A 27,372-nucleotide genomic window follows, 5' to 3' on the forward strand; every position below is an offset into this window, starting at 1 on the left:
AACTTGGCACTTGCTTGAGACATGAAGGTTACGACTTGAGACTTGCTTGTGACTTGAACATATGACTTGCTCTTACTTGTCAACCTTTTAGACACACAGAACTGAGTTTTTCAGACTTCACAGAGACACAACTGGAGTTCATTCACAACTGTACTCTTGAGTTTGCAAAAATGGGAGTCATGGCTTGCCAATTAGAGTATCAGTGTCACTAAATGGCTCCGACTGGGCCTTCATGTCATTCACATTTTCTTAAAGACACAAGATTCTGTCTTAAGAGGTCTGTTGTTCAGGAGTAGATAACTATTAGGTTCTAATTTTTCCTTTGGAAATAAACCTAAAAGTTTAAAAAATAAATCTATTTAATCTTCATTTATGGTTTTATAATCCACTGGTGAGCGCCTTATTTTGTATGCAGCTCATTATGGTCATCATCAAATTGGCACTGAACTGAATAGTACGCAAACTATTTTCCATTTATCCTATGATGTGCATGGCCTATACTGTCACTTGTTTATGACTCATAAAGGCAATGACTCGATCAAATGATTGGAAAGCAGCACAAGGCACGCATGGAGCCTGTAACCATTCATGATTTTCCTCAGAAATGGCTGTTTGCTGTTTGGGGTGGCAGCTGCACTGACTACAACTTGAAGGCCCTGCAGCGCATAGTGAACACGGCTGGTAAGATTATTGGTGCTTCACTCCCCTCCTTGAAGGACATTTACACCTCCCATCTCACCCGCAATGTGACCGCGATTGTGAGTGATGCGAGTCACCCCGCTCACTCTTTGTTCGATCTTCTGCCCTCTTGGGAGCCTGCGCTCCCGCACCACCAGGCTCACCAACATCATCTGTCATTAATCCATATTTCACTTTTCTAATGTACAGTGAGTGCTCAATATTGGCCTATATGAGTACGCACTTTTGCAAAATTCAAAGTATCACATTTGTGGGGTTATTTTTATTCATTTTTACTGTAAATTGCTGATTCTGAATGGAAAATAGGTTTTCTCACAATTTTATGGGGGTTGGAATCATTGTTGCTGAGTGCTGAACATTACATGAGTTCAGGTAAGTGAATATTGGAATTTTAAGATCACCCTTGAAGTATATATATACAAAAACAGTACACACACTAGACTATAATTTTGTCAGGGTGTTTTGTGGGACTTGATACAAAACTTCCAAGTCGAACTCGATGAATGGGTTTTGGCGTGAGCGCGCTTGGCGCCGGTTGCGCGCATTTTCATTTTTCCAGCAGAAGGGAGGATAGGGCAGAGTCTTTATGTAGAGAAGGAGGAGGAAGGAGCCACGCAGGACCACGGCGTTTTTACAGAAAAAAATAAACACGATGACCCGGTTAAAATCTCTTTTATCAACTCGGGAGTCATGACGGGTCCATAGCGTGTGGAGCGTTTTTATTTTATTATTAATATTTATTTTTGAATCGGCAACAGGAATACGAGGAGGGGTCCGTGAAGACGAGACGCTTGTCCGAGTTGGACGCTCCACTTTCTCCTCGGAAAGGATACGATCGGCGAACAACTTTCTCCAAGATGCAGGGACTTTCAGCAACTGGTAAGTAACCGAATCTTGCAAATGCGCATTGGTGTTGAAAAGCCCCTTCTCCAAAGTTTTCATTCTCATTCAGTCTCGCGGCTCCTGTTACACGCTCTGAAACGCTTTTTTTGGAGGGTGGTTGGGGGGAGTGGGGTGTTTGTGTTGTTGTTACCAGCTGTCAGCGGGACAGCTGCGGGCTTTTATCGACTGCACATCGTAATCCAGTCGTTGATGCCGGAGAGCTGATATGACAAAACATTTTGGAGCACATTTGGGCTGAATTTTGCTTGCTGATAGCGGTGTTTAAAAGTGGAGTCATTCATGCATCAGGGCTTACTCTGCATTGATGTGTGTCATGGGGTTGGAGGATGCCTAGAGGAAGTGTCACAAAGCAGGGGTCACTACTTCCGTTCCAAATGTAGTCGCGTAGTTGAGGTCGTGACCAATGTGGCTGGTAACACGCGTCAGACTAATACTAGCAACTAAGTAACTACTGTTTCTTTGCAAAATCACAATCAGTTCCTGCATAGTCAACCATGATGGCAAACACGCTACGTTTAGCAAATGTACAATATATAGGAAAGGGGAAATCCAGTATTTACAGCTTGAAGTGAAAACATTCAAAAGACTTTACAATTTGCATTGCCGTGTATGGCTGTGATCTATGTGACATGGGCGCCATGTCACATGATGAATTTTGAGTTGATGTCATATATATATATATATATATATATATATATATATATATATATATATATATATATATATATATATATATATATATATATATATATATATATATACACCGTATTTTCCGCCCTATAAGGCGCACCTAAAAACCTAAAATTTTCTCAAAAACCAACAGTGCGCCTTATAGTCCGGTGCGCCTTATATATGGACCAAATTCCTAAATTTAAACTGGCCCAAAGCATTGTGTCATGAAATCAATCATAAGTGGCCCGCTGAAGACTATGAATCATGACTCAAAAAGACTATGGATCATTATTTTATGATTATAAAGTAATTTGTTCCGTCTGAAGTTGAACTAGAAAAGATAAAATGGAGAATGATTTGATTTGGATTAAAAATCTGACATGATGCATTAATGGTGCGCCTTATAGTCCGGTGCGCCTTATATATGGATAAAGTTTTAAAATGGGCCATTCATTGAAGGTGCACCTTATAGTCCGGTGCGCCTTATAGGCCGGAAAATACGGTATATATATATATATATATATATATATATATATATATATATATATATATATATATATATATATATATATATATATATATATATATATATATATATATAAATTGAATGATTGATGACGAGTCGACGACCAATGTATTGATTGTATTTCTAAGCGAATGCATATCTGTTTAAACTTTTTGCAAATATTTGATGTTAGATTTTTCACCGACTCGGGGCTGTCTGTACCACCCAACTTCAACCCCCAGTTTATGCATCACAATGGTGGTTCTTACTAAGCAGCGAGCTCCTCCAGCATAGATGTCCCGGCTTGCTCTTTAAGTTATTTATTATTAACAAAAGCTATGCGAGCCTGTCTGTGTTTAACCAAGCCAATGTAAACATCTCTCTTTGGGAGATAAACACTGAGCGAGAGGAAAATGAACAGGACGGTGAGAATATTGTCGACCCTGAATCTCTTGTTCCATCTTTTTTTTTTTTTTTTTTTTTTTTTGTCAGCTTGCTGTACTATGCTGGGACACCGCCAAGGATTTTCAAGTTACGTCAAAAATTATTACTTAGAGCCCCAACCACTTCATTGCTGTAAATTCAATACTGCATTCTTTTTTAGTATTTAAAGTAATCCAAACTTTCTCCCCTTAACAGTGCCTGCGGTTCTGCGTGTAATATACTGCTTGGGATGGGGGTGAGGGGTGTGTGTGTGTGTGTGTGTGTGTGTGTGTGTGTGTGTGTGTGTGATTTTTCAAGGTAGAAACAGCGGATTAACCTCACCAGTGTGGAGGCGTGTGAGGTTTAACAAATGAGAATCATTGCACATGGCCCTTGATGTCAAAAGTCGTTGCCATTGACATTGTGGGGCTAATGCCTTGCTCAAGGGCACCTCAACAGTAGCCAGAAAGCGGACTAGCATCTCTCCAATATTGAGCCATTTTCACATTTGTCAGAATTTGAACCGTGGCCCTCTAGTTCTTGAATTTAAATCCTCACGGATGAGCGACCGGACTTTCGCCTGTTGATCCGACGAGCCTGTTTTGGATGTAACGGACAAACCGCTTTGCCCTTGAAGGTTGATCTCAATTATAGCGATACGGTCATAGATTATCTCGGGAACTCCGGAGCTAAACTGCTAGGGTGCACTTTGCTTTCAAACGGTATTGCTCTCACTCCTGGCAGGTTCATGGAGCCTGAAATGAGTGTGGAAATAATGACAAGCTGAACTACTTTTCTTTATTTCATTTCCCCCAAGCTTGACATACTGTACAGTTTGCTTTTTTGTTTTTGTTTTAATAATCTTATGTTTTTTTTAGGACATCAGTAAATCAATAAAACAGAAAACAGTCACATTGAATATACGTATGTTGAGATTTTTCTCACTACTAACTGTGTCTTGCGCTTTCATTCCATTTAAATTAATTACACATTGGAATCTAGTCAGATGCTTGATGATATCTTGATAATCGCTAGCTCCACATGATATGAGACTCCGATCATCTATTTTTACATTTCACCACTGAACGTAACTGTCATCAAGACCAATTTTGAACCGATCACAAGTTGAAGCAAATCTATACGGGACAGGAAAACTGAACCCTCTTTTTGTCTCTCTGTTCGTCAATGGCCGCTAATTGTTTACTATTCAGACTTAAGCTGTAGCAGACAACTCACACGCTGGGTTTGTATTATTGCCAATGTTTTACGTGATCATTTCTGTTTTTTTTTATGTTTTTGTAAAGCCCTTTGTTACGGGCGAAAGCTGTTGTGAAAGCGCTATATAAATAAAGAGGTCTTTCTATTGTAGTGTGCACTCACACTCATCACTTGGCTATCTGTCTGTCAATCACGGTACATGAATGAGACAGCATGAGTCACTTTCCAGGCCATCTAGAATCTTAAGGCGCTTTCCACGCTTGCCTGAGTGTCACATTGATTTTCCTAATGGTGGTCATGTGTGGATGTTGCTGCGGCTGCTGCTGCTGCTGCTGCAAAGTCAAGGCGCCACTGTAGCTATTGCAAGTGTGTATGTGGGAAAAGTGCCCTACATTGTGGTGGCTCATTTCTCTGACTGGACATTTTTCTTTATCGTTCTGATTGATTTGGATGTGTTCCCATCTGAGGTTCTTGACCCAATTTGGTGAGTTGTCAAAGTGTGTTAAAAGTTGTTCAAGTGGTAAATGACTCTGACTCTACGTTTTCTCAAGGTACATCAACCACAAATCTGATTTACGGGTTATTAGACTTGACTACTTCTGAAAGTACTGGCCATCAATCAGGTCTTAAAAACTATTAGTACATGGTACAGACAAAAAAAAAATACAATTTAGTGCATTACATTGAGAGGTGTTTTAAGGGATACTCAAGGTGCCGCCCAGGAAAAGATATCTTGTAATTTAATGCAACAAATGATTTATGGCGATACAAATATGTACAAGGTCAAAAATAAATATCCTGAAATTTAGAGGTGTCAACAATTCATCGATGAATCAACAACTAATCAATTATTAAATTAATCAATCATTCATTTTTATTAATCAGGTAATCGTTAAGAGAATGTTTTTAATTTTTTGTCCTCTTCTTCATGAATCGTTTAATTGAAAGTTTTTTTAAAAAAAAAAAACATAACTAAACAATAGCAAATAACAATAATTGGTTATACAGTAAATTTGAAATTTTGTTTTCACGTAAAATACAATTTTATCCGATTAATCGATTCTAAAAATATTCGTTCGTGACAGCCCTACTGTAACCATAATTGAAGTATGCAATATTAACAGGCAGATAATGAATGAAGTAATGAATGAATGAATGAATGAATGAATGAATAAATAAATGACCAAACGAGTATCATAAATGCTTTTTACCATAAATAATGAAAAATGTATGCCCGCTGCAGCCTCAAATATACCATCAAGTACTTTTTGCAACTCAGCAGTCTCAAGTCAGTTGATCGGCAGAGCTTTCAGGAAGCATAATGCAATATTAACAGGTGTCCAAGTACTTAATGATGTGTTGATAGAGAGGGAAATCATGCCTGTTGGACTGGTTCTTTCCTGACTCACCGGTTGACATAAATCTGTGACAGGTTTGTTTCCAGTTGCATTGCATAGCAACAACAAGTCAATAACATGGTTGACCTGCCTGATTATTTATTCAGTCACGTTTTAAATAACGTTTGATGCCGGGCTGGGCTGGGTGTACGGTTATGGAGGTAACCGGTTTTCCCTCCTAATGAAGAGCGATGCCCTCCAGTCACACTCTGTCATGCGAGGATAATGAGCCTTTAACTGATGGATGGCGTGTTCGATAAAAAAGTAAATATGGTATGCATGGTCTTAAAATGTTTTATTTCTTAATGGATTTTAATTACATCTACCGCTGAGCTTTTAAAATGTCAGCAGACCGCAGTAAGTATTGACAGGACTCATCAATCAAATCAACTGCAGACGTTAATCGTCATTTGATATTCGGAATTCCAACAACTTGTTTATTTACCGCATTGGATTGGGACCGGCCCAATCCATAAATAGCCGAAACCGTACAGCCATTGAAACGCGTTGAGAAAAATAATATTTGATACTTATTCAATACATAGAAGATGGGGTAGGGAAACTCAACAACCTCTGGCAAAAATTATTGGAAAAAAAAAAAATCAGACTATTTATGTTGCAGAAACAATTAGCAACAATGGCAGCACAAAACGTCCCTAAAATGAATGCGATTGTATTTGTAGGAACGTTTTACTGTATTTTGCAGATCCTGTCAATGATGTCATTGAACAATCAGCAAATTATGACCTAAAGCTAAATATCTGATCCAGCCGATTAGATCTGTGTGAAATTAATCAGGCAAAGGCACTTAGAGGATGTGAAAATGGAGAAAAATGTGAGGTTACTACTCGTTTTCTTGAGTGTATCTTAAGGAATTTTTGGCAAACGAAACGTCTGCAGTGGTAGGTGCAAAAGTAGCAACACGATACCATATGTATGTTTTTCCTCTTGTTTCTCCGGGACTTAAGTGACCTCGACTGCAAATGCGGTCGTGATGCAACTATCTCATTTTCACAGCTTTGGCGTTCTCTTTCCACACGTCTGACAAATCGTTTCAAAGTTTATAGCGGCGAAGCTGCAGTATTGAAAAAGCAATCACGTGTGACACCAGATATTCCAGCGTCCGTGGCGCTTCGGCACCCACAGAATCTTGACTCATGCATAGTTGGAGCAATTGAGGAGAAGAGACTTGTTTGGTTTGAGGACGTTTCTGCTCAGAGTAGCACAATATGTTTATACTGGAGGTCTCGTTAGCTTATTGGAGGGTCGAGGAGAGGCTCACACATACACACAGAAGAAGGAAGTGACCTAGTTTTCCTAAATGGTACCAACTGTTGAAGACAGACAGGCTGTGTCACTCAGTAAAGGACTCGTGTGCCAGTCTTGGAGTGAAAGTGTCTCAATCAATATCATCTTTTGGTGACAGCATCAGCGTGTTTTTCATTCTGAGAGTTTTGGTGGAAATTTAATGAAATGAAAATACGAGCAGCTCGCTACAAAAGTGTGTCTCGATCAAATGCGTCAATTTGTCTTCATTTCACATATCTGTCTCCAATGTGTCCGTCTGTCTGGATTGAACCTTTCCCAGATGAGGGGGAGTTTCCTGGGAAAGTCATATGGAAAAAAAAAAGCAGTCCTAATAGTAAAAGCATGTTCCATTCCAATTTCTCTGCCTTTGTGTGCGCATGAGTTTGAATGCGCGTGCACGTTTTATGAGTGCAGCTCCTTTAAGCACACTGAAGGCATTGTGTTTTTCCTCCGATCATCAGAAGAGCCGTCCGTCTCTGTGGAAACAGGCTTCCTGTATACTGGGGGGGGCTGTGGGATTTGGGGCGCTGGGGGGTGGATGTGTCCAGGTCGAGGTCACTTGTGAGGTAGCAGATGGGAAGCGGTATTGGCATTTGAGCTTAATTTTGGACGCTGGTTTGTTTGTTCAGGCGGAGGAGTCTTTTACGCATGTCCGATGCTTCTATTGATTGGTGAATGAAGTTCTTATTGTTGTCCAGCTAATTTCATAATGGTATCATATGATTTCGCTCGATAGAAAATTGTTTTTTTTTATCCAGGCTCTGGGATATTGTGTATTCAAGCACTGGTCACACACGTCATGTGTGGCCACCTTACAAACTTTCCACTCCCAGACTTTTATTTTCATTTGTGTACGGATTTAAATAGCAGAGTAATGATTGCGTATGCTCAATATCAAATGATGGCGTTACGATTTTGCACAGAATTGAGGTGTCCTTGCCAGCACACCAAAATAAAAAGTAAATACAGTACTTGTCTCAAATGTCCGGATGTTTATTTTCCTGCTTGGAATGTAGGAAGTCCATCTAAAAGTCAGTAGGACTCACTGTGGAAAATGACCAAAAGATAGGCCTAAATCGTGCATACTCTTATTTTTTATTTTTTATTTATTTATTTTTAAATCCTTTCAGCTAAATTTAGAGCCCCCTCCTCCTACCCTCCTCGCTTGTTGTGTGTCCTAATCATCACACACCCTCATTCACTTACCTGATGTGACCATAAAGCATGTTGTAAATGTAAATGTTGTCCCAGGGTGACTTTCTGTGGTTAACAAAGACAAGCCTGTGTTGAGTCCTCCATGCTTTCTCCCCTGGCTTTTCTTTTACTCTCTCTGCGTCTTATATGCATTTTCGACAGAATGTCTGTCATTGGTTTGTTAGCAGCTTCGTGTGTTGGGATCAAACCAATATAGTCATCTTATACTTTTTATTGCGTCAGTCAGGCTTTCCTCACCTTTAACAGCCCCAATCCTTGTTTTTATATGTGATTTTTACAGATCACCTTTAAAAAAAAAAAAAAAAAAAAAAAAAAAGTCCACTGTGTGTAGTGTTGCTGTTACGCCAGCAGAGGGCAGTAAATCTTCATTGATATATTCCCCACGCCCCCCCCAACGCTGACGAAAGGATGAAAGCTGTTTTAAAATATCTGTTATGCGAATCAGTCTGTGGCGTTCTGAGTCTTTTCTTTCGTTCTGCTGGGTTTATTCAGGCAGAGCCAAAGATCTCGTTTCATATAAAAAGCGATGTTCACATTAATACGAGCATGCCAAATCTCCATATCTGCTTGCTCTGGATCACGCAAACTCTCTGAAACGAGATGGTGATCCCCTGCATTTATTTGAAAGTCTGGGGCTCACGGTCACTGAAGGAGACACTTTTATTTGAGAGGCGACTGGAGATCAAAATGGACTGCTGCAGCAAATTGGAGATTGTGGAGCAGAATATGCTCCATCAATGAGCAATCAGCAGTGGTTAGGTAGGCTCGAGACGTTTTAAATTCTGGATGACCTGATATTTCTAGAAAAGCACAAAAACTATATCAAGGTGATTCAAGCTGAGTAGGCCTCACAATAATTTTTTATTATATTAGTACTACTCAGCATATGAAAAAAATTACATAGCCAAATAAAATGGTGTAGCAATAAAATCAGTCAATCAATAAAAACATAAAATTGATATTAATGCTACTCAGCATATTAAAAAATGAAATAATGGTGTAGCTTTTTTGGCGGCATGCATCACTCACTGGCTTCATTCATTCATCAGAACGTTGTGCTGTAGAAAAGAATCTTGCGTACTAACATCTCAGATTGCTGCTCGATCCCGAGTGTCGTATTAATTTTGGCAGTTTCCCTCCACCCCTCTCCACACCATATTGCACCCGCCACAGCTAGCTCTCATCACTGGACAGTCATAAGACCCTGAGCCTAATGAGGAGATGAGAGCTACATCCACACAGATGGATCCTCTTCCTATCTGTCCCGCTGTGGATTATCTTCCTCAGTTATTTCAGGCTTTTAGCTTTTTCCTCCTCTCTCTTAGTGAGACCCCGTGTCAGTAACGAGCACTTCGTGTGCCATATAATCCTGAAGGGAGGTTAAAATAGAATAATTAAGAAAAAAAAAGGGTTAATCGGCGTGGCCATCTTCCTCTCTTCTTTGGGTGGACTTGATTTGTACTGCATGATCCATCATGTCTCATTGGCTGGTGCTGACTAATTTGCTTTGGTCTTTCCTGTGAAAAACACGCACTCATGCTGTTCAGTATGTGGCGGTTTCACAATCAAGGGCTCGTTACGCCTTGGAAAACTTAGTTTGGATGTTTGTTTATTTTCTTAAATTTTCTTTGTTGTCCAGGTTTTATGAGTTTTATTTATTTATTTACTTATTTATTTTGCTGGGTTTAAGTTAAGCGTTTATTCGTTTTCGACAGCAACGTTCCCATCAGTTTGTCAAGGTTCGTTCAAGGTCGCAAATCTTCATAAAATGTCCGCATTTCAGTGATTTTTCTTTTAGCACGGAAATTCTGAACAAAATTACCTTGCGACAGGAGAAGTACAGGCGAACATCTGGCGAATGTTATTGACCTTGAATGAACTCTGATGGTAACATAACATTTGCTACTTTTGAAAACACTTGGGGTAGAGTCTTTAGTGTCCGTTTTAGTTTTTTTAGTGTTGCTTCTTGGCGACACATGGTCAAAGGACCACAACTCCCAGGTGACTGTTCCTTTTTTTTTTTTTATTTGAATTTATGAATGAATTTGTTTTTGTAATTTTATTATATTTTGTAGACTAAAATACGTCCACGCTTGCCCTTGGGTTGTGAGTTTGGACAAAGCAAGCCAGCCTTGTTGTGTTTCTTTGACCTTGAACACTTTGAAATGAAAACCATTTAACGTCTTTCTAACTTTCACCTCATTGGAACTATTTATTTCTCCTCTCCACGTTTCTATTTCCCTCCGCCACAGACTAAGCTTTGCTGATCCGTGCGTAATCACAGGCCATCTGGGCGCTGCAGGCGGAGATGAGCCTGCAGCTCATCAGATGACCAAGCTCACTGTTACTGGACGCCTGCTCATGTGCATGCACGTGCTGACTACTTTCATCAACACATTTTTGTTGAGACATGAGTTATAATATTTTATGTTGTGATGGCGTTTCTCATGTATGGAATCACATCTATGTGTGAGGATAATAGCCCATGAAGCCCATTAGACGACCCCCTAAGATATGCTTGGCCACCCCATGTCCCCCACGCCCAAGGAAAAAATCCTAGCTCCGCCAGTGTATAATAGTTTGTCTATAACCAGTATGGGGCTGATTTGGGAATATAAACACATTTAATTTCCAAATCTAGTCAATGTCATTCTCCAGTGACAGACTGTAGATTCATGCAAGGTTCCAACCTTTTTGTAAGACCTTGCCCAGGCTGCATGTATTAATAATGAATTAAAGGATTCTCTGGTGGGTGAAATATTAATGGTTGCTTCTTTAAAGAGGAGCTTTGACTCCCATGGGAGAGAGGGGCGATAGCGGGCTTGTTAGTACAATTGAAGACGGCTCTGATTTTTTTTAAGGTCCTGAGTGTTTTGAAATGAAATTGTCCCAAGGCGTCTCTCGGAAAGCACATTGTGGTTTTAATGTCAACTGTATGCAAACACTTGTCCTCTCGTAAAGAAATCTTAAAGATCTCAAACTGCTCAGTGAGAATGAATGTGTCGGTAACCATAGTAACAGTAGTTTGCATGACCTCTTGCCTGTTCAAATGGGATGTTGTGTCTCGCTGCTGTTAGACCTTCAGAAGAGATTCGACTGCACATTACTAAGCCAAAAGATATTTGTCTATGTTCTTTCATGGTGGTCGCAGCGTTGTTGAATAAGAATATCAACAAAAACTTTTTTTAATTGCCATATACTTGGAAAAGACGCAGAACATACCTTTTGTAAAAAAAAGAACTAGGATGACGATTGTGTTTATGAACAAGTAGAAAGCAAATGAAGTAGGTTACATAATGGCAGCCTGCCTAGCAAGCCAGTTTTTGCCAAAGTCATTCACTCGGCAATCCGATAATAAGTGACCCATCTTGAGTACCGTTTCTAAGGCTGTCTTTGATGAACATGAGCATTCTTAGGACTTGGTTTATAAAGCGTGCTTCCGTTTACATTCAAATGGTTGAGCTGGTTTCCAATTGCATCTAGTTGGGCAGAAAATGTTTACTCTTGTTTAAGGCTTGACCCTTGGTGCCAGAACAGTGTTGACTTTCTTCTCTCTTGACTTGATTGCTCTTATATGGTGTGGACTTTTCTTCTCATTGTCAAGTCCTTGAGTTCATTGTTCTTATTCCAACCTCGGAAACGTCTGGTACGAAAGAATTGAATGTACGACGTGAGCGACCTTACATAAGAGGTAACACGGTGGTGAGAGGTTGGACATTCCTTTCTAAAGCACAGCTTGCATTCCGCTTGTCAGTGTAAAGAAGGGCCATGAGCACCATGCTTCATTAGATAACCACACAGACTCGGGTTTGCTTATTTGACCAGGCTAAACCGGGAGAGGCCGTGGCACAGATTTGACGTATTTGCTTCATGTGAGACTATTTCACCTCAGCAGGTGCTTGGGAAGCTGTTGATATGGCCATGGTGAGCAGCACCTGTTCCCCTGTATGCATAATGTTCATTTTGAGGTGTAGCTAAGAGATGCTAACGTGGGCGCAATCAATCAGAGGCTCCCGAGCAGACATTCCTGTGTGAAACGTACTTGTAACGTATTATGGATTTTTTTTTTTTTTTAGCACGGTTGCTATGGTTACCAGTGGCATTCGCCTGGAGCGGTTCAACACAGGTTCCAAGCAACCGCTGTTTTCGACCCGACATTACCCGGGCTATTGAGTTAAATGGGGGGGGGGGGCACATGGAGCAAACAGGCCGCTTGTAATTATATGTGCATAAGTAGCGGGACGGTGCAGCCTGGGTGATCTCTGTTGATAGGGGGAGCCACACAGACGCACGGATGTACTCCCAGGGGAGACTCCTCCAACACTAGGACCCCCCGGGATCCAGAAACCTTTATTATTTAGGCCCCATTTGAAAAGAGAAACAAGCAGACACACAAGCTCTAATATTCATAAGTAATTTATAAAGCATCCAATTAACACAGTGCTTCTCAATTATTTTCTGTTACGCCCCCCCTAGCAAGAAGAAAACTATTCGCGCCCCCCCTCCCCACCGTGACTATCCTAAATTGTCTTGTAAGTCGTAAAATGTTGCACTGTCGCAAACGTGACAGAAGTAACAATGAGAGCGCCACTGCCCCCTGCTGTAGCAAACGCGCAATTACACTTTATTCTAGTACTGCCAAAAAAAAAGCCTGTTCCCCAGGGTCACACGCGCCCCCCCAGGAATAGCACCGCGCCCCCCAAGGGGGGCGCGCCCCACTATTTGAGAAGCACTGAATTAACACAACCTTGTTTCATTTTATGTGAACGGTCACATAGAGAAAGGAAAAAAGCATGAAATGTATCTTTTTACAGTATGAATAAGAAATGATTTGGACTTTTTCAAGTTTGCATTTTGTATACACTTGTTATTAAAATGTGTTTCAAGTAATTCGTCAGACGTGACACCCTGGTGCAACAAATGTGCTCACTGATCCAAACACACACTTCCCCCATCTTTCATTCAAGCACTTCTCTCACTTCACTCTGGCCTCCATCACCATCTCCCCCTTCTCAACCTCCCTCCTCCCGTCAGCCCGGGCCCGTCATTAGTTTCCATGGTGACAGTTGGGAGGCATTATTGCCGATTGAGGACTGCTCCTGGGTTTCCTTTCAGAGTGGCGGTGGCTCAGGCATTGTTTGGTCCTTTTACTTTGAATGGTGCTGGGATCAGGAAGGGGAGAGCCAACTGGAGGACAGGAGTGCACGTTTTCCTAGGCTGGCTCGGTGCATTTGTAGAGGTGGTGCTAGGAGGAGGGGAAAGAGGAGGAGACATAGAACGAGAGAGAGAGAGACAGGAAGCATGGTGCTTAGAGTGAGTCAATGAGGGCACAGGAGAAGTGGCAGTAGCTCACTATGCTCTCTTGAGTGTGAAGGCTACACAAGCATCCAGGCTGGACTGGATTGGAGTTTTGGTCTTTATGCCTGCATCAGATGACTTGTGGATCTACAGAAGAAACATCCAAGACAGATTTCTGAGTTTATTTATCTGGTGAGTTTAACCCCTCGGTCTTCATTTTTTGCATGTGAGCAAACGCTGTTGTGAACATTAGATTAAGCTCAGACACTTTATGGCTGTTTCTGTCTGTATGTGGCAGGTGGTTATGCCCCGACACAATGCATGTCTCTGAGCGTCTGGTTTGGGTGTGTAAGCTCCACACAGTCGGGCGAATGCAGAATAATTCCCACCGCCGCCCTTTGAAATATACATGCCAGTCTGCATGTTTTATTAAGGATGCACGTTGGGGCTATTTTCGGGCTCTGTTTTTTTTTCAGGAAATTTCTAGGTGGCACAGTTGGTTGTATTTCCTCTTTCGTCCATGCCACACTGGGTAATTGAGCTTTGAGCCCTCTGGCACTCCTCGTTCAAGTGAAGTGTACTGAGAATTGGTGTGAAAGGTGATTGGTGCCACGAATTTCTTTCTTTGCCTCGTCGTGCCTTGTCCCAATAAAACAGGAAGACCATTTTCCTTGTATTATTCGTAGAGCCGCCCGACCTGTAACTGTGTCATATCTTATCTATTTCTAGCCTCGCATTATAATTTCACGGGGAATCTGCTGAAGGAGTGGGGACTGTGAATGTTTCCATGACGACCGGCAGCAGCTGTGCGAGCTCTGCTCGAGGCGGAGTGTGTGGCAGTCGCTATGGCATTGCCTAGAGACGATGACTGCTCGGTCTAATCGCTGACCTTTTGACCCAAATCAATAGGCTGAGCCTCCGCGGGGCCAGCTTGACATACATTTTGTAGTAGAACCCCGGTGCTGAGCAGCTGTGGCCGCATAACATGATAGCAAGCTTCACTGGTAAGATTGGGCTGATCCTCTCAGATTGTAGCTATCATCAGTGCAGTGACAGGCCTCTCCTGTTTCAACGTGATCAAGTCCATTAGATGGATTTATTTAGATGTAATTAAAGTGCGACCTTGGACTATCTGGGTTCTTGTCGGGATTGAGTTTCTTGCGCTATTTAAAGTGGCATCGTTTGAACCGGAGCAATCGGAAAGCACCAGGTTGAAGACGACTGAAAAAAACAGACCACACAATGTTTTCTGTCTGAACGTTTGAAATACTAGCATGAGCACATTATTATTTATTCAACACAAAAAGGTCACTCACACACCACAGCAAGTACAAGGTCGAAGTGAGGCTGTAGCTTTTAAACAAATATAGACCATAGGCCAATCAAGTCTATCCCTCCATAAACACTGTATTTATTATGCTCATGTTCTGTGACGGTGTTGTTGTCAAGGCGACAGATAAAGATTCTCACAGTAGCTGTGTGTGAAAAGCAAAGTCTGCGAACCGCTGAGAAGTAGTAAAACAAGTATTGCGTCATGTATCACCTCACTGTTTTCGGAGACTGGACAGGTTGACTTTTAGGGAGAACCAAAGGATGAGATGTGCACAACCCACAGTTACTTAAATATATGATGTCTGTGGAAGTGGGAGCACAGTATGAAATAGCTTCACTTTCTTTAAAAAAATAAAATGCACTTGCATGATTGTGAAGGTGTTTATTTTTATTATTTTGTCCACTCCCTGTAATTTTGAGCTCATGAACATCATTCCAGTGGCTTTTTTGCCTCCTCATTACTTGGCTGAGTCAAGAGGAAGAAGCCATTTTGGTCAGCGTTGCCGGTGGTGATGTGGACCGGGCTGCACACACAGTGAAGAATGCACTAACATGCAAGCTTTAAAGCAAACAACACTGAAGTGGGATGTAGTTGCACAGCTTCATTGGGCTGCCACGCCGTTGGCTTGTAACATTGTAGTTTTTTTGGGGCCAGTGTGACCCTAGATCAACTGAATTTGAGTCCTCCTTTTCGAGATGTCGATGGGATTTCCTGAGGCTTTAAAAGTTGAGGTATCGGCATTAAAAATGAAGTGAATGTATAGTAACAGAGCAGCATCCTTTGCAGCCATCTTCTCCGAATCCAGGCGCCGTTAAGCGTTTCTAACATGTCGATCGAACAGTAAGAAGGCACAAGTGCTGCTTTTCCCAGCATTGTGTGTCCTTTGCGTGCATGCGCCTTTTGCATTCTCATCTGTTGTGGGCACTCAGTCAGAAAGTGTTAGGAGCCCTCTTGTCTCCATTGAAGCATGTATGTTGTCTTTGAATGGGACTTTGGCGTCCGACAGAAGTAGCTGCAAGGAATCACACGCAAACACACGTTCCCAAACAGTACAAATCTCCTGTCAAACGAAATCATATTTAGCATCTGATAAGCCCTCATAAATAGAGAGGGAGAGGCCTCTAATTGTGTCCCATTTCTAAACCCGCCGCTCCCGTTGCAGTCTTTGTACTTGTGTCCTGCTTATAAAGGACAGAAACTGGGGAGGGTATAGTAACCTAACCGGATGGTTAATGAGTTTTTCCTGCAGGACACAGTGTGAGTGCACGCATGTGTGAGAAATGTGTTTTTATGGCTGTTACAGTTCTGCAAGTGCGCAACCTTCCAGACCGTTTTAACGAATATATCCTGCTTAGTCCGGAGAGTCCGTTCCCGCTATACTCCCATCAGGGGGGGAACTTTATTACATCCTTGTAAAATTGAATCTTGGTACCTGTGCACGCATGCTTGCAACGACTTCCATACATGGTGAATTGCTAGACAGAAAACCGTTCCTTGTGACTCTTGTTTTGCACTTTAGACCGTTGCCAGTTTTATTCTTCTTATCTTTTTGTGTGCTTGAAGTGTGGCTTTCAAGAAGAGAAGCTGTTCTCAATTGCCTTAGTTGATCATAAAGGTTAGATAAATCACTTGAACGGAAAATGTTCATTGAATTATTTGACAAGTAGCCTACTTGGTTTGAGTGGTGAACAACAACATGCTCATCTGGTGTCTTATCATTTAGAGGAGCCATGTGTAGAAGAAGTATTTGTAAAGCTCAAGCTTTGGTCACATATCCGTTTACAAATATTGTCTTCATCCCTTCAACGTTAACAATGTGACTGCTAAGAGATGAGCTTAGCAACTAGCTAACTACTTTGGCCATCCTGCGTCAAATGCAATTCAATATGTCGCCGTGTCACTCAGAGACATCAATAAGAAAGCCTTGTCAACCCGAATCCTAACAAAACTCAACTCAGCATGACAGTATAACTCTTCCAGACTGAGTACACTAGCATGGCTACGCGTGCTATAGTGTGGTGCTGCTGAAAGCGGAAAGACTAGAGCCATTAGGGAGGAAATTGAAGCCTTTATTAGTCTGGTCAGTGTACACCATAACAGTCTTCTCCTTGTGCACTAATTGGCGTGGGCCCCTGGATCTTGTATGACTTGGCAATTTCAGGCTCCATTCAAGACTATTATTCCAAAATTATTATTTTAAACTTGAATGCCTCATTTAAGCCAGATTCGTTCATTAGCCGAGACTGCCGATGCAGCCTTTTAGCAGCCAAGTGACATTTTCAAAATGACGTGAAAAGAGACTCAATGAGTACATAGCGACCTTTTGTCCCAACAAAAGACAAATGACGACGAGGCCGATACTCACCACTCTCCAGTTCCTCGCCCTTATCTCCTCTTCCCTTAGCCGCCCAGTCCCGACGACACCCTTTTTGGGTCATGCGGGCACGACACGTTGACTTGCGCTGGGCTGGGCTCATGTGCACAGGGACACTTTGGCTGTCAGCGGACTCGCAGGCGCTCCCCTGACCGCTATCCTGCCCTGGAACAGATGCTGGGTGGTGCAGTGGGCATTTCCTCTCAGTCGATTGTCATGAGTACTGTGGTCGAGCTAGATATTTTCAAATGATTGCTTAATATTTGGCAGACCAGTGGTTAGTTAGCACAGGTGGTTTCATCCAAAAAGGTGTTCTAGCTTTGTCCAAAATCTCATGTGAAGATCATTCATTGAAGACTGTTTAGCATTTGCTTGCTGTTGATTTGAGATATTTCTGTGTGATTACAGGGGCAGCATCCCAAGACAATAATTTAGTGTAACAGCCTTTTAAACGACAAACCGTTTTGACATGTCAGCTTGAAAGTCGCCCTCAGCCCAGAAAGAGAATGTCTACGGTACTTAAATGCATCGGACACTGATTTTACATTGAATACAAAATGTGCTGTCGCAGCAGGAATTGCTCAACACTCTCCACTTCCTGCTGGTAGAGCAAAGGTGCGATTCAGTGGCAATGAGAAGTGTGTTTGGTTGTCTGGGAAGTGTTCTCACTGTGTCGGCTTATTTTGTTTGGCGGCTCTGTGGTCACTGTGGCGCTTGCAGATCATATTAAGAATTGTGTAGAAATACACGCTGAGCTGGCTTTTGACCGCAAAGCTATGACAACTTTATATGCATGCACGTATTTACGTGTGTTTCATGTGCAATCACGTTTAGCCTTTGACCGGGTGTTCTCCGATGTAGTAATCATTCAGTTCTCTCAATCAAAATATGGTAAACTCGTCAACATTGTATGTCTGGGCTTCAGAAGATTAAACATTATCATCCACATGACAATAGAGCCTTTTTAGGACAGTTAATGATTGTAATGTGTTTTGCTATTTCAGACTTTGGATGCTAATGACTCATGTCGAAGACCCGTGTTTGTTAAGACCTCGCCCCTCATGGCGATGGAAATAGCTGGAGTATTTTTTTCCAGCAGCCAGTTGGTAGGATGTCGGTGTGTTTTTGAATAAAACGGTCTGACAGGGCGAACTGGCTCCAACTAAACAGCTTCAGGCCTGAATTCTGTGTTAAATGACCAGTTGGGATGGAAGATTGTACAATGAAAGCTTTCATTGACAGCCGGCTTACATTAGGCTCCAGTAGTTTCTGGGACGGTTGAGCAGTCTCCTCCTTGTTCTCTTGTGTGTCTGCCCTAATTGCAAATGTGCGGCGGCTGCCTCCTTTTCCAGTAGCGCTTTGGGCTACTCCACTTCACTGCAGTCGGAACAAAACCGAGCATTGCTTCACTTACAAACCCATCTCTTGATGGATCGAAGAAAGCCTTGAATCAGAGGTGAAAAGTGCTCGTCGACTTGTGTCTCCGCCATGGTCCGAGTTACTGTAAAGTCTGACTGGTCCTCGTGACATCTGCCGCATGTGGCTGCTGAGTCGTAGGGGCCTTGAGTCATGCTGCTGGAAAAAGGTCTCAGGTCAGTGAGTGTGTCACAACCCATCCCGTCTTGTTTCTGTGCTGGCACCAAGGGCACAGGAGGTAAATACAGACCACCTCTTGACCTGATTCTCAGTGGCTGGTACCGCTCACTTATCTGCTTTGTAAAGGGAAACAGACAAGATAAGAGCTTTGGGATTTAGGCTTCCTATGAGAAGTTTTTCTTCAACGCATTCACCTTCTTTGACCTACCCACTATCTTGAAACTATATAGCTCATCAATGTTAACATAGTAAGAAATTAGCCTGATGTGTTTTACTTTATTTTTAAATTTTATTAATTATTTTTTATTTGACACATGCCAATGGTTAATTGTATGGAAATCGACACAAACTGAAGTGAAAGCAGACTGAACTATTACTTCCTCTCTCTGCCAGTTCATTTGCTTCTTCAGAACCACTTCACATTGTGGTGTGATTTTTCTCGCCGCGTCTCCGGTCAACATCTACTGTACCACGCGGTGTTGTTTCTCAACCATCTGCGTGTCTCTGCATCCTCGTGTCAACTCAAACATTTAGCTCGTCGTTTGCTGCTCAAATTGAATGCTTTGAATTCTCCCGTGGCTACTTTCTCAGCTGACTGGCCTCAACATGATTTCATTGTTAGTTCATGCATGATATTCTCATATTGGTCTTTCCAGAATGAGCACCCAGCATCACGAGGAAATATGATAGTCATATGGGAATAATGAGATGTATATGCATAGAGAAAAATGGTCTTGTTTGGTAGTCAGGGCAGGAGTTAATTGATGAGAAGGTTCACAAAGCAAAGCAAAATCAGGCAGGTTGAATTTTGGAATCCCGTTTAAAATAAAATAAAAAAATACATATTTCTCATATCTACTGTGACATTCTTAGTCTTACAATATAATTTTGCCAAATAGCTAAAAGTATCAGAATACTTCTGTGTTTCATAAACAGCCGGCAATCACAGTCCGTCACTCTCCCAGCGTCTTTTTATGTCACAACCATGCAATGAAACTCATGACATGACAACTTTGTTGTTGTTTATTACCTGCTATTGTTTCACTTAATAAATATGCGGCGAGGAAATGTGGGTTAAACATTTGGTGCAGAAGTGGATGGTTGTCATGGTGATGTGCAGCCAGTAGAGCTTATTGCCAATAATGGTTCTCATATGTGTAATTCTTGCCTAATTGTCCCATTCATCCCCCTCTCAATAACTGGCTGAGTAAATTAATGAGCTCTTCTTGTTTCTTCCAGAAAATACTTGTTAACATGACACGCATTGTCCGTCATTACTGCTGCCGAGATGTTTACGTAATAGTCAAGATGTTTATACTGTAACTTGACATTGGAGCGGGCTGTGTGTAAAGGTGTCTCTGTGTCGTCTGGGGCACTCACGCACTTTGTTTGTTTCAAATCAATTTCTGTCAGTCCTTTTTCCGAACCACGTAGAGTCCGCCCGGCAACTGAAGCCTATTCCAGCAGTCTATTCATTTCATTTGAGAAAACAATTTGCTCATTTACTATTCTCTGTGCTCAAGTTTTGATTTGTGCTTTGATAGAATGTGGGGGAGGTTTTTTTCTTCTCGCCGGTTGCCTTGGGGACACAGAGTTGCCAGAGGTACCAGCCCCTATGCCACCATATTCCATGCTTGCTTGTTTTTCCCCCCAGCTGGGACGCCTGAATGTCGCTGGTCGCAAAGGTCTTGGCGAAACCCTTGTTTAGAGGACAAACATGCCTGTTGACATGTCTGAAAGGTCTTCTGACTCTATTCACTCGTGCTAATAATATCTGCTTATAGCCAATAATAGCTCATTTCTGGCAGGTATGCATTAATAGTGCTTGAGGGCTTAGTGACACGCTTCTTTTTTTTTTTTAGCAAAAAAGATGGGAAGCCCGCGGCGTTCCACATGGGGCTGTAGGCGTAACGGGACTCATTAGTGAGAGAATTTGCTCCTTCTCCAGCCTGGAGCATCTTGGAAGAAACACGGAATTAGATGTTCCTGTGGAGGCTCCCTTGCTGCCATTTTGGATTTGTTTCTAGTTGGGGAAGCTTGTGCTGACTAGTTTACCCTCCAAAACACAATCGATCTATTCAATGCGGAACCTTGTGTCTTTTTTGTCTTTGTGAATGTGTTGATCGCAACAATAATTTGACCTAGTTATTTTCCACCGCCATTAGCCTCATTTGGGAAAACACGCACAGACATTACACAATGTGGGGACAGAAAACATTTTTTGCTGTTGGGTTCTGACCACTTTTCACTTCCTGTTCCATTACTCACAGGTGGAAATATTCTTGGAATGCTTCATCTTTTCAAAAATACCTTTTTTGTGGTGTCAGTCATTCAAGCTATGGATGTTCAAGACGTTAATTAGATGCAAGGGAAACTCTCATTAAACCGCTTTGGGGTTATGATTGGGAGACGGGAGGTTAAATATGGTCAGGGTCTTCAAGTTGAAAGTATCTCCCGTGCATTTACCAGTCAAACACTCTGATGCACACTCAGATTGTTTATTCCAGAGGAGATTAAAGTGAGTCAATCAGATACCAATCTGCAGCACAGTCCGCTGCCTCGGGCCGGTAGGGCCGATCGATGCGTTGACTCGGCCTCCCCACTCAACATAATCCCGAGAACACAGTGAGCTCAAGGTCACACAACCGTTCCGCTTTTTATTCATGACTTTGTTCTCCTCAGACCTCCCCGCTGCCTCCACCCAGTACCAGTATGGGTCGGCCGAATACCTGCGTTCCCCACGGCTGCTAAAAAAAGGAACATGTCACGAGAAGCCCGTCGTCAAACCGCGGCGTCAGCCATCCGCCTCCCCCAGACCGTCAGTTGCACAGAAGCCTCAAGGTAAAGTGCCAGCCATTACAATGTCACTGAAAAAAGAAGAAAAATGCGTAGGTGTCTGCTCGCTGGCCTCATGCTGTCATTCACTCTCCTCACTGGGTCATCTCCACGCAAGCTGCTGCTTTAAAGCAGGCCAGAGGCTCCCATGAGATTGTGTTGTGACAACTTTGATGAATGCTAATTATGAACATGTGTTGTGTTTGGGGAATTTTGGAAAATCACAGTAGAGTGCTAAATTTGCCTCAAATTTCAAGTGACCTATATTCATCCACGCTTTATAATAGCCGGTAGTTATATTGCCAAATGTCCCTTTTCTGGTCTTTTGGTTGCACCATTTCAGTAACTGAACAACCAGCTGTAAACAAAAAAAGAATTTTTCAATACCATATAAATTTGGAAGACCATAATAGAATTTTATATTGTCCTATATTTGGCTACTTGTGTAATTCTGACAGACAATGCCATTTATCTTTTAAGAAATGCATGACGATGAATAGGACAGGCGGAAGCGCGCTATCATCATGAACGTGTCAAGCGGTTATGAAAATATCAACACTTGTCGGATGACAGTGAGCAAAGGAAGCGTGTGCCCTGTGTGCATACTTGCGATATCTTTTCTAAATATACAGGAACTGTAGTGGCTCTCGTGCACGCACACCTCGGCATCCTGTTTCAAATAAGGAAGTTGTCGGAAAGCTGAAGAAGCATTGCTATTTTTTCTCACACTTTGGAGCTGATGTTTTGTTTTTGAGATCCTTAGAAACATTTGTCTCAACGTTTGGCTCCTTCTGCTCTTTCGTAACCCGTGCTCTACTAGTGCCCCCTAAACCGACGCACCTGCTCGCTCTGGGGCAAGATAAGAAACCCAAGAGGATCCCGCCGGCGCCCTGCAGGCCTCTCCCAGCGCCTCCGCCGAAACCCAAACCCAGTGTTGTGCCCCTTGGAGCGCAGCCGCAGAAGGAAATCCAGAAAGTTGGCCTGCTCATTGAAAGGTTTGAAAATTCAAGGTGAGAACATTGTCGGGTTACGTTGCAGATATGCTTTGAATCCCATCTCTTATCTCATGACTTCCATTTTTTTCCAGGGTCCCCATCTTGGGGGCGCTCCCCCGCTCCCAGCTCCACCTGTGTCTTAGAATGGACACTGCGTGTGACATCAGTTCCTCCTGTGACCAGGACACCACAGCGAAACTTCCGGGAGAATCCTCCCCATTGAACAAAATGGCACCCTGCACCTCCGAAGGAACCGACGATGTATCCGAACTGTCCCGTCTGGCATCCATGCACACAGACGGCTCCGACGACACCCCGTTGGACGTGGAGGTAGACATAGCCCACGGCGACGGTTGCCTTGACGACGGGGAACGTGACGAAGGCTCATCCCACGAATTCATCAATCATCAAGACTCCTCGGAGCAGATAAAGATTCCTAACCGGGACAGCGGCATCGACAGTCCGTCGTGCGCCGCCGAAGGGGAGGCGTTCCCCAACGGTGACGCCATCGACGAGGAGGATCATTACGACAGCGTCACGGAAACGGAGAGCGTGTCTTGTTGCGTTACCCTAAGCAACAAGCGGGATTCAACTCAGGATGAGGACAGCGACTTGGACGAGGGCAGCGGCGGCGAGATCAACTCTCTGACAGACACGCAAAGCGGGTATCTGACAGACGCACAAAAAGTGAGTATTTACCATAGTAATTGATTTTGCTGTTCTAATACTTTCGGAGGAGATTGTTTGTATTGCAGGTCAAATTGGATGATGCCGCTATAATTGTAACCCTTGACAGGCAGCGAGGTCACTTAAGTGGTAACATCACATGACTGACTATTAATAGATAAATAAAACAATTTTGAGGTCAAACCTTCGCCCTCAGTTAAAGTCGCATTCAGCAAGATCTGTGATGCTGTGTCATCCGTTTGCAAGTGAGCTGCTTATAAAATACGATGTCATCGTTATGGCGATGATGCAACATTGCAAAAATGCTTACGAGTACACCAAAGGTCAGGAAGCCTTATATAAATGTCCGTTCAACAGAGTTTGCGTGGCACATTTGATTCATCCTGGCCGTCTGAACGCTTCCCACCTCGAGCATCCTCTCTATTATTATCTCAGCCCGATTGAACCTCTTCAAAGAATCCTCTTGATGAAACGCTACACGCCGTCACAACCTCACATCGGCGGCCACAAGCGATCGACTCGACTCTTAAAAGCGGGTCTGCGGTTACATAAAGAGATGAATACCTGCCCCAAAGCTGTAACAGGAGCTCGCGTTGGCTCCTGGATGAAAGACTCGCCACTTTTAAGGTCGTTTCACTTTCCTCTTGTCCTTCAGCGCCGTTATTGATCGTCAACAGCACCGCTATGTCCTGCAAATATTTTGACACGGAAAGGCAGCGGATGCATTTTATCTATTTCATTTTTTTTGTGATGCCTTGATTGTTAAATACTGTCCCATGTGTGCCCCGCCCCCTCAGTGCTCAGAGATCCACAGGTTGCTGAACATTGCCAAAGAACTTCTCCACACTGAAGAGGCCTACGTCAAGAGGCTCAACCTCCTCGACCAGGTAAGGCCTGTGCAAGTCACGTTCTCCCCATGGGCTCTTTCAGGAAGATGCACGTCTGGCTTGTGTGTTCAAATTTCAATATCCTGAGTGTGCCAGCGGTTTTAATGATTGAGATCAGGGCTGAGCCGGATTAAATAAGTGTTCTGTGATCTGGGTGGGGGACAACCGTGGGCTGAATTAATCTGTGAGCACAGTTGAGGGAGACATTGACTCTGAGTTGCATGCGTGTGATTTATGGTTACCTCAAGTAGTCTGGCTCTTCTGGTGTCGGCAGAGTGGCACATGTCCAAACGTGTGTAAATCTGCGGATTAAAGGTGTGTGTCTCTTAAACCGTAGCAGGGTTTATAATTAGAAAGCTCATTAAAACAGTCTTAAGATGTTATGGGGCGTGTGCAGAACACAACTTATCATTAAATGAATAGTGTCACATTTTGACAAATGTATGATCATTTTGCTAAAGGGTTGCTTTAGATGTGAATTAACCTCTCACTTTATTTATCCCCCCCAAGACATTATGGAATTTCAAAATTGTCCAGTGGGATTACATCATGATCGTTTACAAGTTTGTTTGTGCTGAGGAACATTTTGTAGCGATAGCCGCACTCTCAGATCTCATGAAATAGTTCATCTGTTGTAGTCACGCCATGTTCATGTGACATTGATTGGTTTCCATGGAAATGTTTGTGCCCATCTGTGACTTTGCCTCCAGCTACAGTAACAAAAGTTTTCTCATCTAATCAATTACTGCAGACAAATTCCAAATCTCAGTAGTTTCCAAACGCTGAGATAATAGCGGCTCAACTATTTTGGTGAACCAATCAGAATCGAGTTTGGTTTTACCCCGCAAGGATATCTCAGGTCATGATACGGAATTGACTTTGTCTTTAAGTCACTCACTTTCAATTATATTGCATAATACAAATCTGCTTACAAAATATTTTTGGGAAACCCGATGAGTCACAACTGTGAGTTGTCATGCTCGGATGACAGCTTAGTAATCAACAACCTTTAGCCTTCCTTCCCTGCCTTAGAAGAAGTGCATTGTACTCAAGTGGAATCTCACTGGACTGGAATTAAGAAAAATATTTTGTGCTGTGGCCCCCCCATTCTTTTACGCTTCATTAAACAAAATCTACCTCATGTTTTGAACTACTAAAGAGCATGTTGCACCATGTTTTCTCTGCAGGTATTTTGCACTAAGCTCACAGAGGCTGGAATCCCTCAGGATGTCATCACGGGGATCTTTTCCAACATCTCCTCCATCTACTGCTTTCACGACAAGTTCCTGCTTCCAGAGCTCAAGACAAGGATCACTGAAGAATGGTAAGGAAGGATTCGGAGCATAATAGAGACTCTGGTACTGGTTTTGCAATCGGGATATTTCCAATAATTTTTTTATTAGAGTCTTGTCTCCCTACTAGGTAGAACTACATTTGTGTCTCCGGAAGATCTCCCACTTCTCAGCTTCAAATGCTGTAGCTTGTTTTTTTTCCCCTCACAGGAATGCCAACCCTCGTATCGGGGATATCCTCCAGAAACTGGCACCTTTCATGAAGATGTACGGCGAGTATGTGAAAAACTTTGATCGAGCGATGGACTTGGTCAACACCTGGACGCAACGGTCTTCGCCGTTCAAGAGCGTCGTCCAAAATATACAGGTGTGTGTTGTGCTGGTGCCATTTTTTCCACATTGGTGTAACATTTCAAACGGAAACATTTTTTGGTGCATAGCCAAGGAATTTTATTGCAGCATTTCCTTTTCACTCCCTCGCCGCAGCTCACGGCAATGCGGTCGTGTCTCGGAATGTCATTTGTAATTATTACCCGCAGTTATATTTAGCAATTAACTTAATTTGGGACACATCCAGTAAAACAGTGGAAAGAAATGATGATGCTACAAAATTCACGACTCAGCTTTTTACCAGACAGACATTAATTCATTTTTTTTTAACTACACTTGTAAAAACAATAACGCAATGCCATGTTTAGCAACACCAGTAATTGATCCATTTCTATCAGTGTCACTTCAAAATAATCTTTTCTTTAAATCAGAATATACTGCAGGCTTTCTGATTGGATCTGTTTAACATTTGTTTGTTTCACTCTTAAACAGAAACAGGACGTTTGCGGTAACTTGACATTGCAGCACCACATGCTGGAACCAGTCCAGAGGATCCCCCGCTACGAGCTCTTGCTCAAAGACTACCTGAAGAAACTGCCCGATGATGCTCTCGACCGAAAAGACGCGGAAAGTGAGATACTCGCCAACATTTCACATTAACGCCATGAGAGTGGCCGTATGTAACACTCTGGATCTGGAAAGGTCAGATCGTGCTTGATATGTGCCAGCATCGCAGTGTCCAATTACAAAAGCTTTAAGTTCAAGCCTTTGTTTAGTTTCTAGGGTTTCACTCATCCACTCCGCATTCCACAGTAGTTTATCACCGTGGTGTTGCCTGTAACTTTCTACTGGCTTTCCCGCCCCGCATTTACTAAGACTGACCATCTCCATACCTCCCTGTCCTAACAATATGATTTTTTTGTGTTTTGGATTTGATGCTAACACATTTACATTGTTTCCACAGAGGCACTGGAGTTGATATCTACTGCAGCTAATCACTCCAACGCAGCAATCAAGAAAATGGTGAGACTTTTGAGAAAAGAAAAAAAAAGTCCGACACCATCTCATTGCTCATCTTGACGCAGTGCTGATGCTAAAGTGTTGCTGCAAGTTCGTCTGAGGGAGTCAACGCGCTGAGTCGGTTCAGACAGGAAGTTGCTGTTTCCTGCCTCGAGTTTCACAGTTTACGGATGTCTGACTGGCATTCTGTAACACCCGTCCTCTTCATCGCTTTCCTCGTTCTGACTTGTATTTCTTACTTCCGCGAATCCTCCAAATATATATAGTCAAGAGATCAATAAAGAAATATAAAACCTGCTCTTTGCCGGGTCAGCAAATCTCGCGATGATTCTGATAGAACAGCTCCCTCTGGTGTTGTGTATCTCATTCGTGTTGGTGCTGTGTT

General features: G+C 42.6%; 1 protein-coding gene and 2 long non-coding RNA genes across 3 annotated transcripts in view; 1 reads left to right on the top strand and 2 right to left on the bottom strand.

The window, feature by feature from the left end:
• Window positions 1–1,260: 1,260 nt before the first annotated feature.
• The window catches only part of fgd (faciogenital dysplasia), a 30,788-nt gene continuing 4,676 nt past the window's right edge, over window positions 1,261–27,372 (top strand). The window contains exons 1-9 of the mRNA XM_061303877.1: window positions 1,261–1,578; window positions 21,624–21,782; window positions 22,597–22,786; window positions 22,864–23,458; window positions 24,256–24,345; window positions 25,533–25,669; window positions 25,848–26,004; window positions 26,460–26,598; window positions 26,932–26,990. Of these exons, the coding sequence (XP_061159861.1) occupies window positions 1,557–1,578; window positions 21,624–21,782; window positions 22,597–22,786; window positions 22,864–23,458; window positions 24,256–24,345; window positions 25,533–25,669; window positions 25,848–26,004; window positions 26,460–26,598; window positions 26,932–26,990 (1,548 nt within the window). The 5' untranslated portion in view covers window positions 1,261–1,556. The remainder of the gene's footprint in view (window positions 1,579–21,623; window positions 21,783–22,596; window positions 22,787–22,863; window positions 23,459–24,255; window positions 24,346–25,532; window positions 25,670–25,847; window positions 26,005–26,459; window positions 26,599–26,931; window positions 26,991–27,372) is intronic.
• LOC133170785 (uncharacterized) lies at window positions 15,338–19,450 on the bottom strand. Its single transcript, XR_009718624.1, has 2 exons — window positions 17,337–19,450; window positions 15,338–15,983 (listed from the first exon to the last, which is right to left on the bottom strand). It is a non-coding gene; the product is annotated as an uncharacterized LOC133170785 (long non-coding RNA).
• Window positions 23,452–27,367, bottom strand: LOC133170780 (uncharacterized). The gene is made up of 3 exons (XR_009718623.1): window positions 27,282–27,367; window positions 24,588–24,647; window positions 23,452–24,147 (listed from the first exon to the last, which is right to left on the bottom strand). It is a non-coding gene; the product is annotated as an uncharacterized LOC133170780 (long non-coding RNA).

Source organism: Syngnathus typhle, linkage group LG2 (assembly GCF_033458585.1).
Source record: "Syngnathus typhle isolate RoL2023-S1 ecotype Sweden linkage group LG2, RoL_Styp_1.0, whole genome shotgun sequence".
Taxonomy (NCBI): Eukaryota; Metazoa; Chordata; class Actinopteri; order Syngnathiformes; family Syngnathidae; genus Syngnathus; species Syngnathus typhle.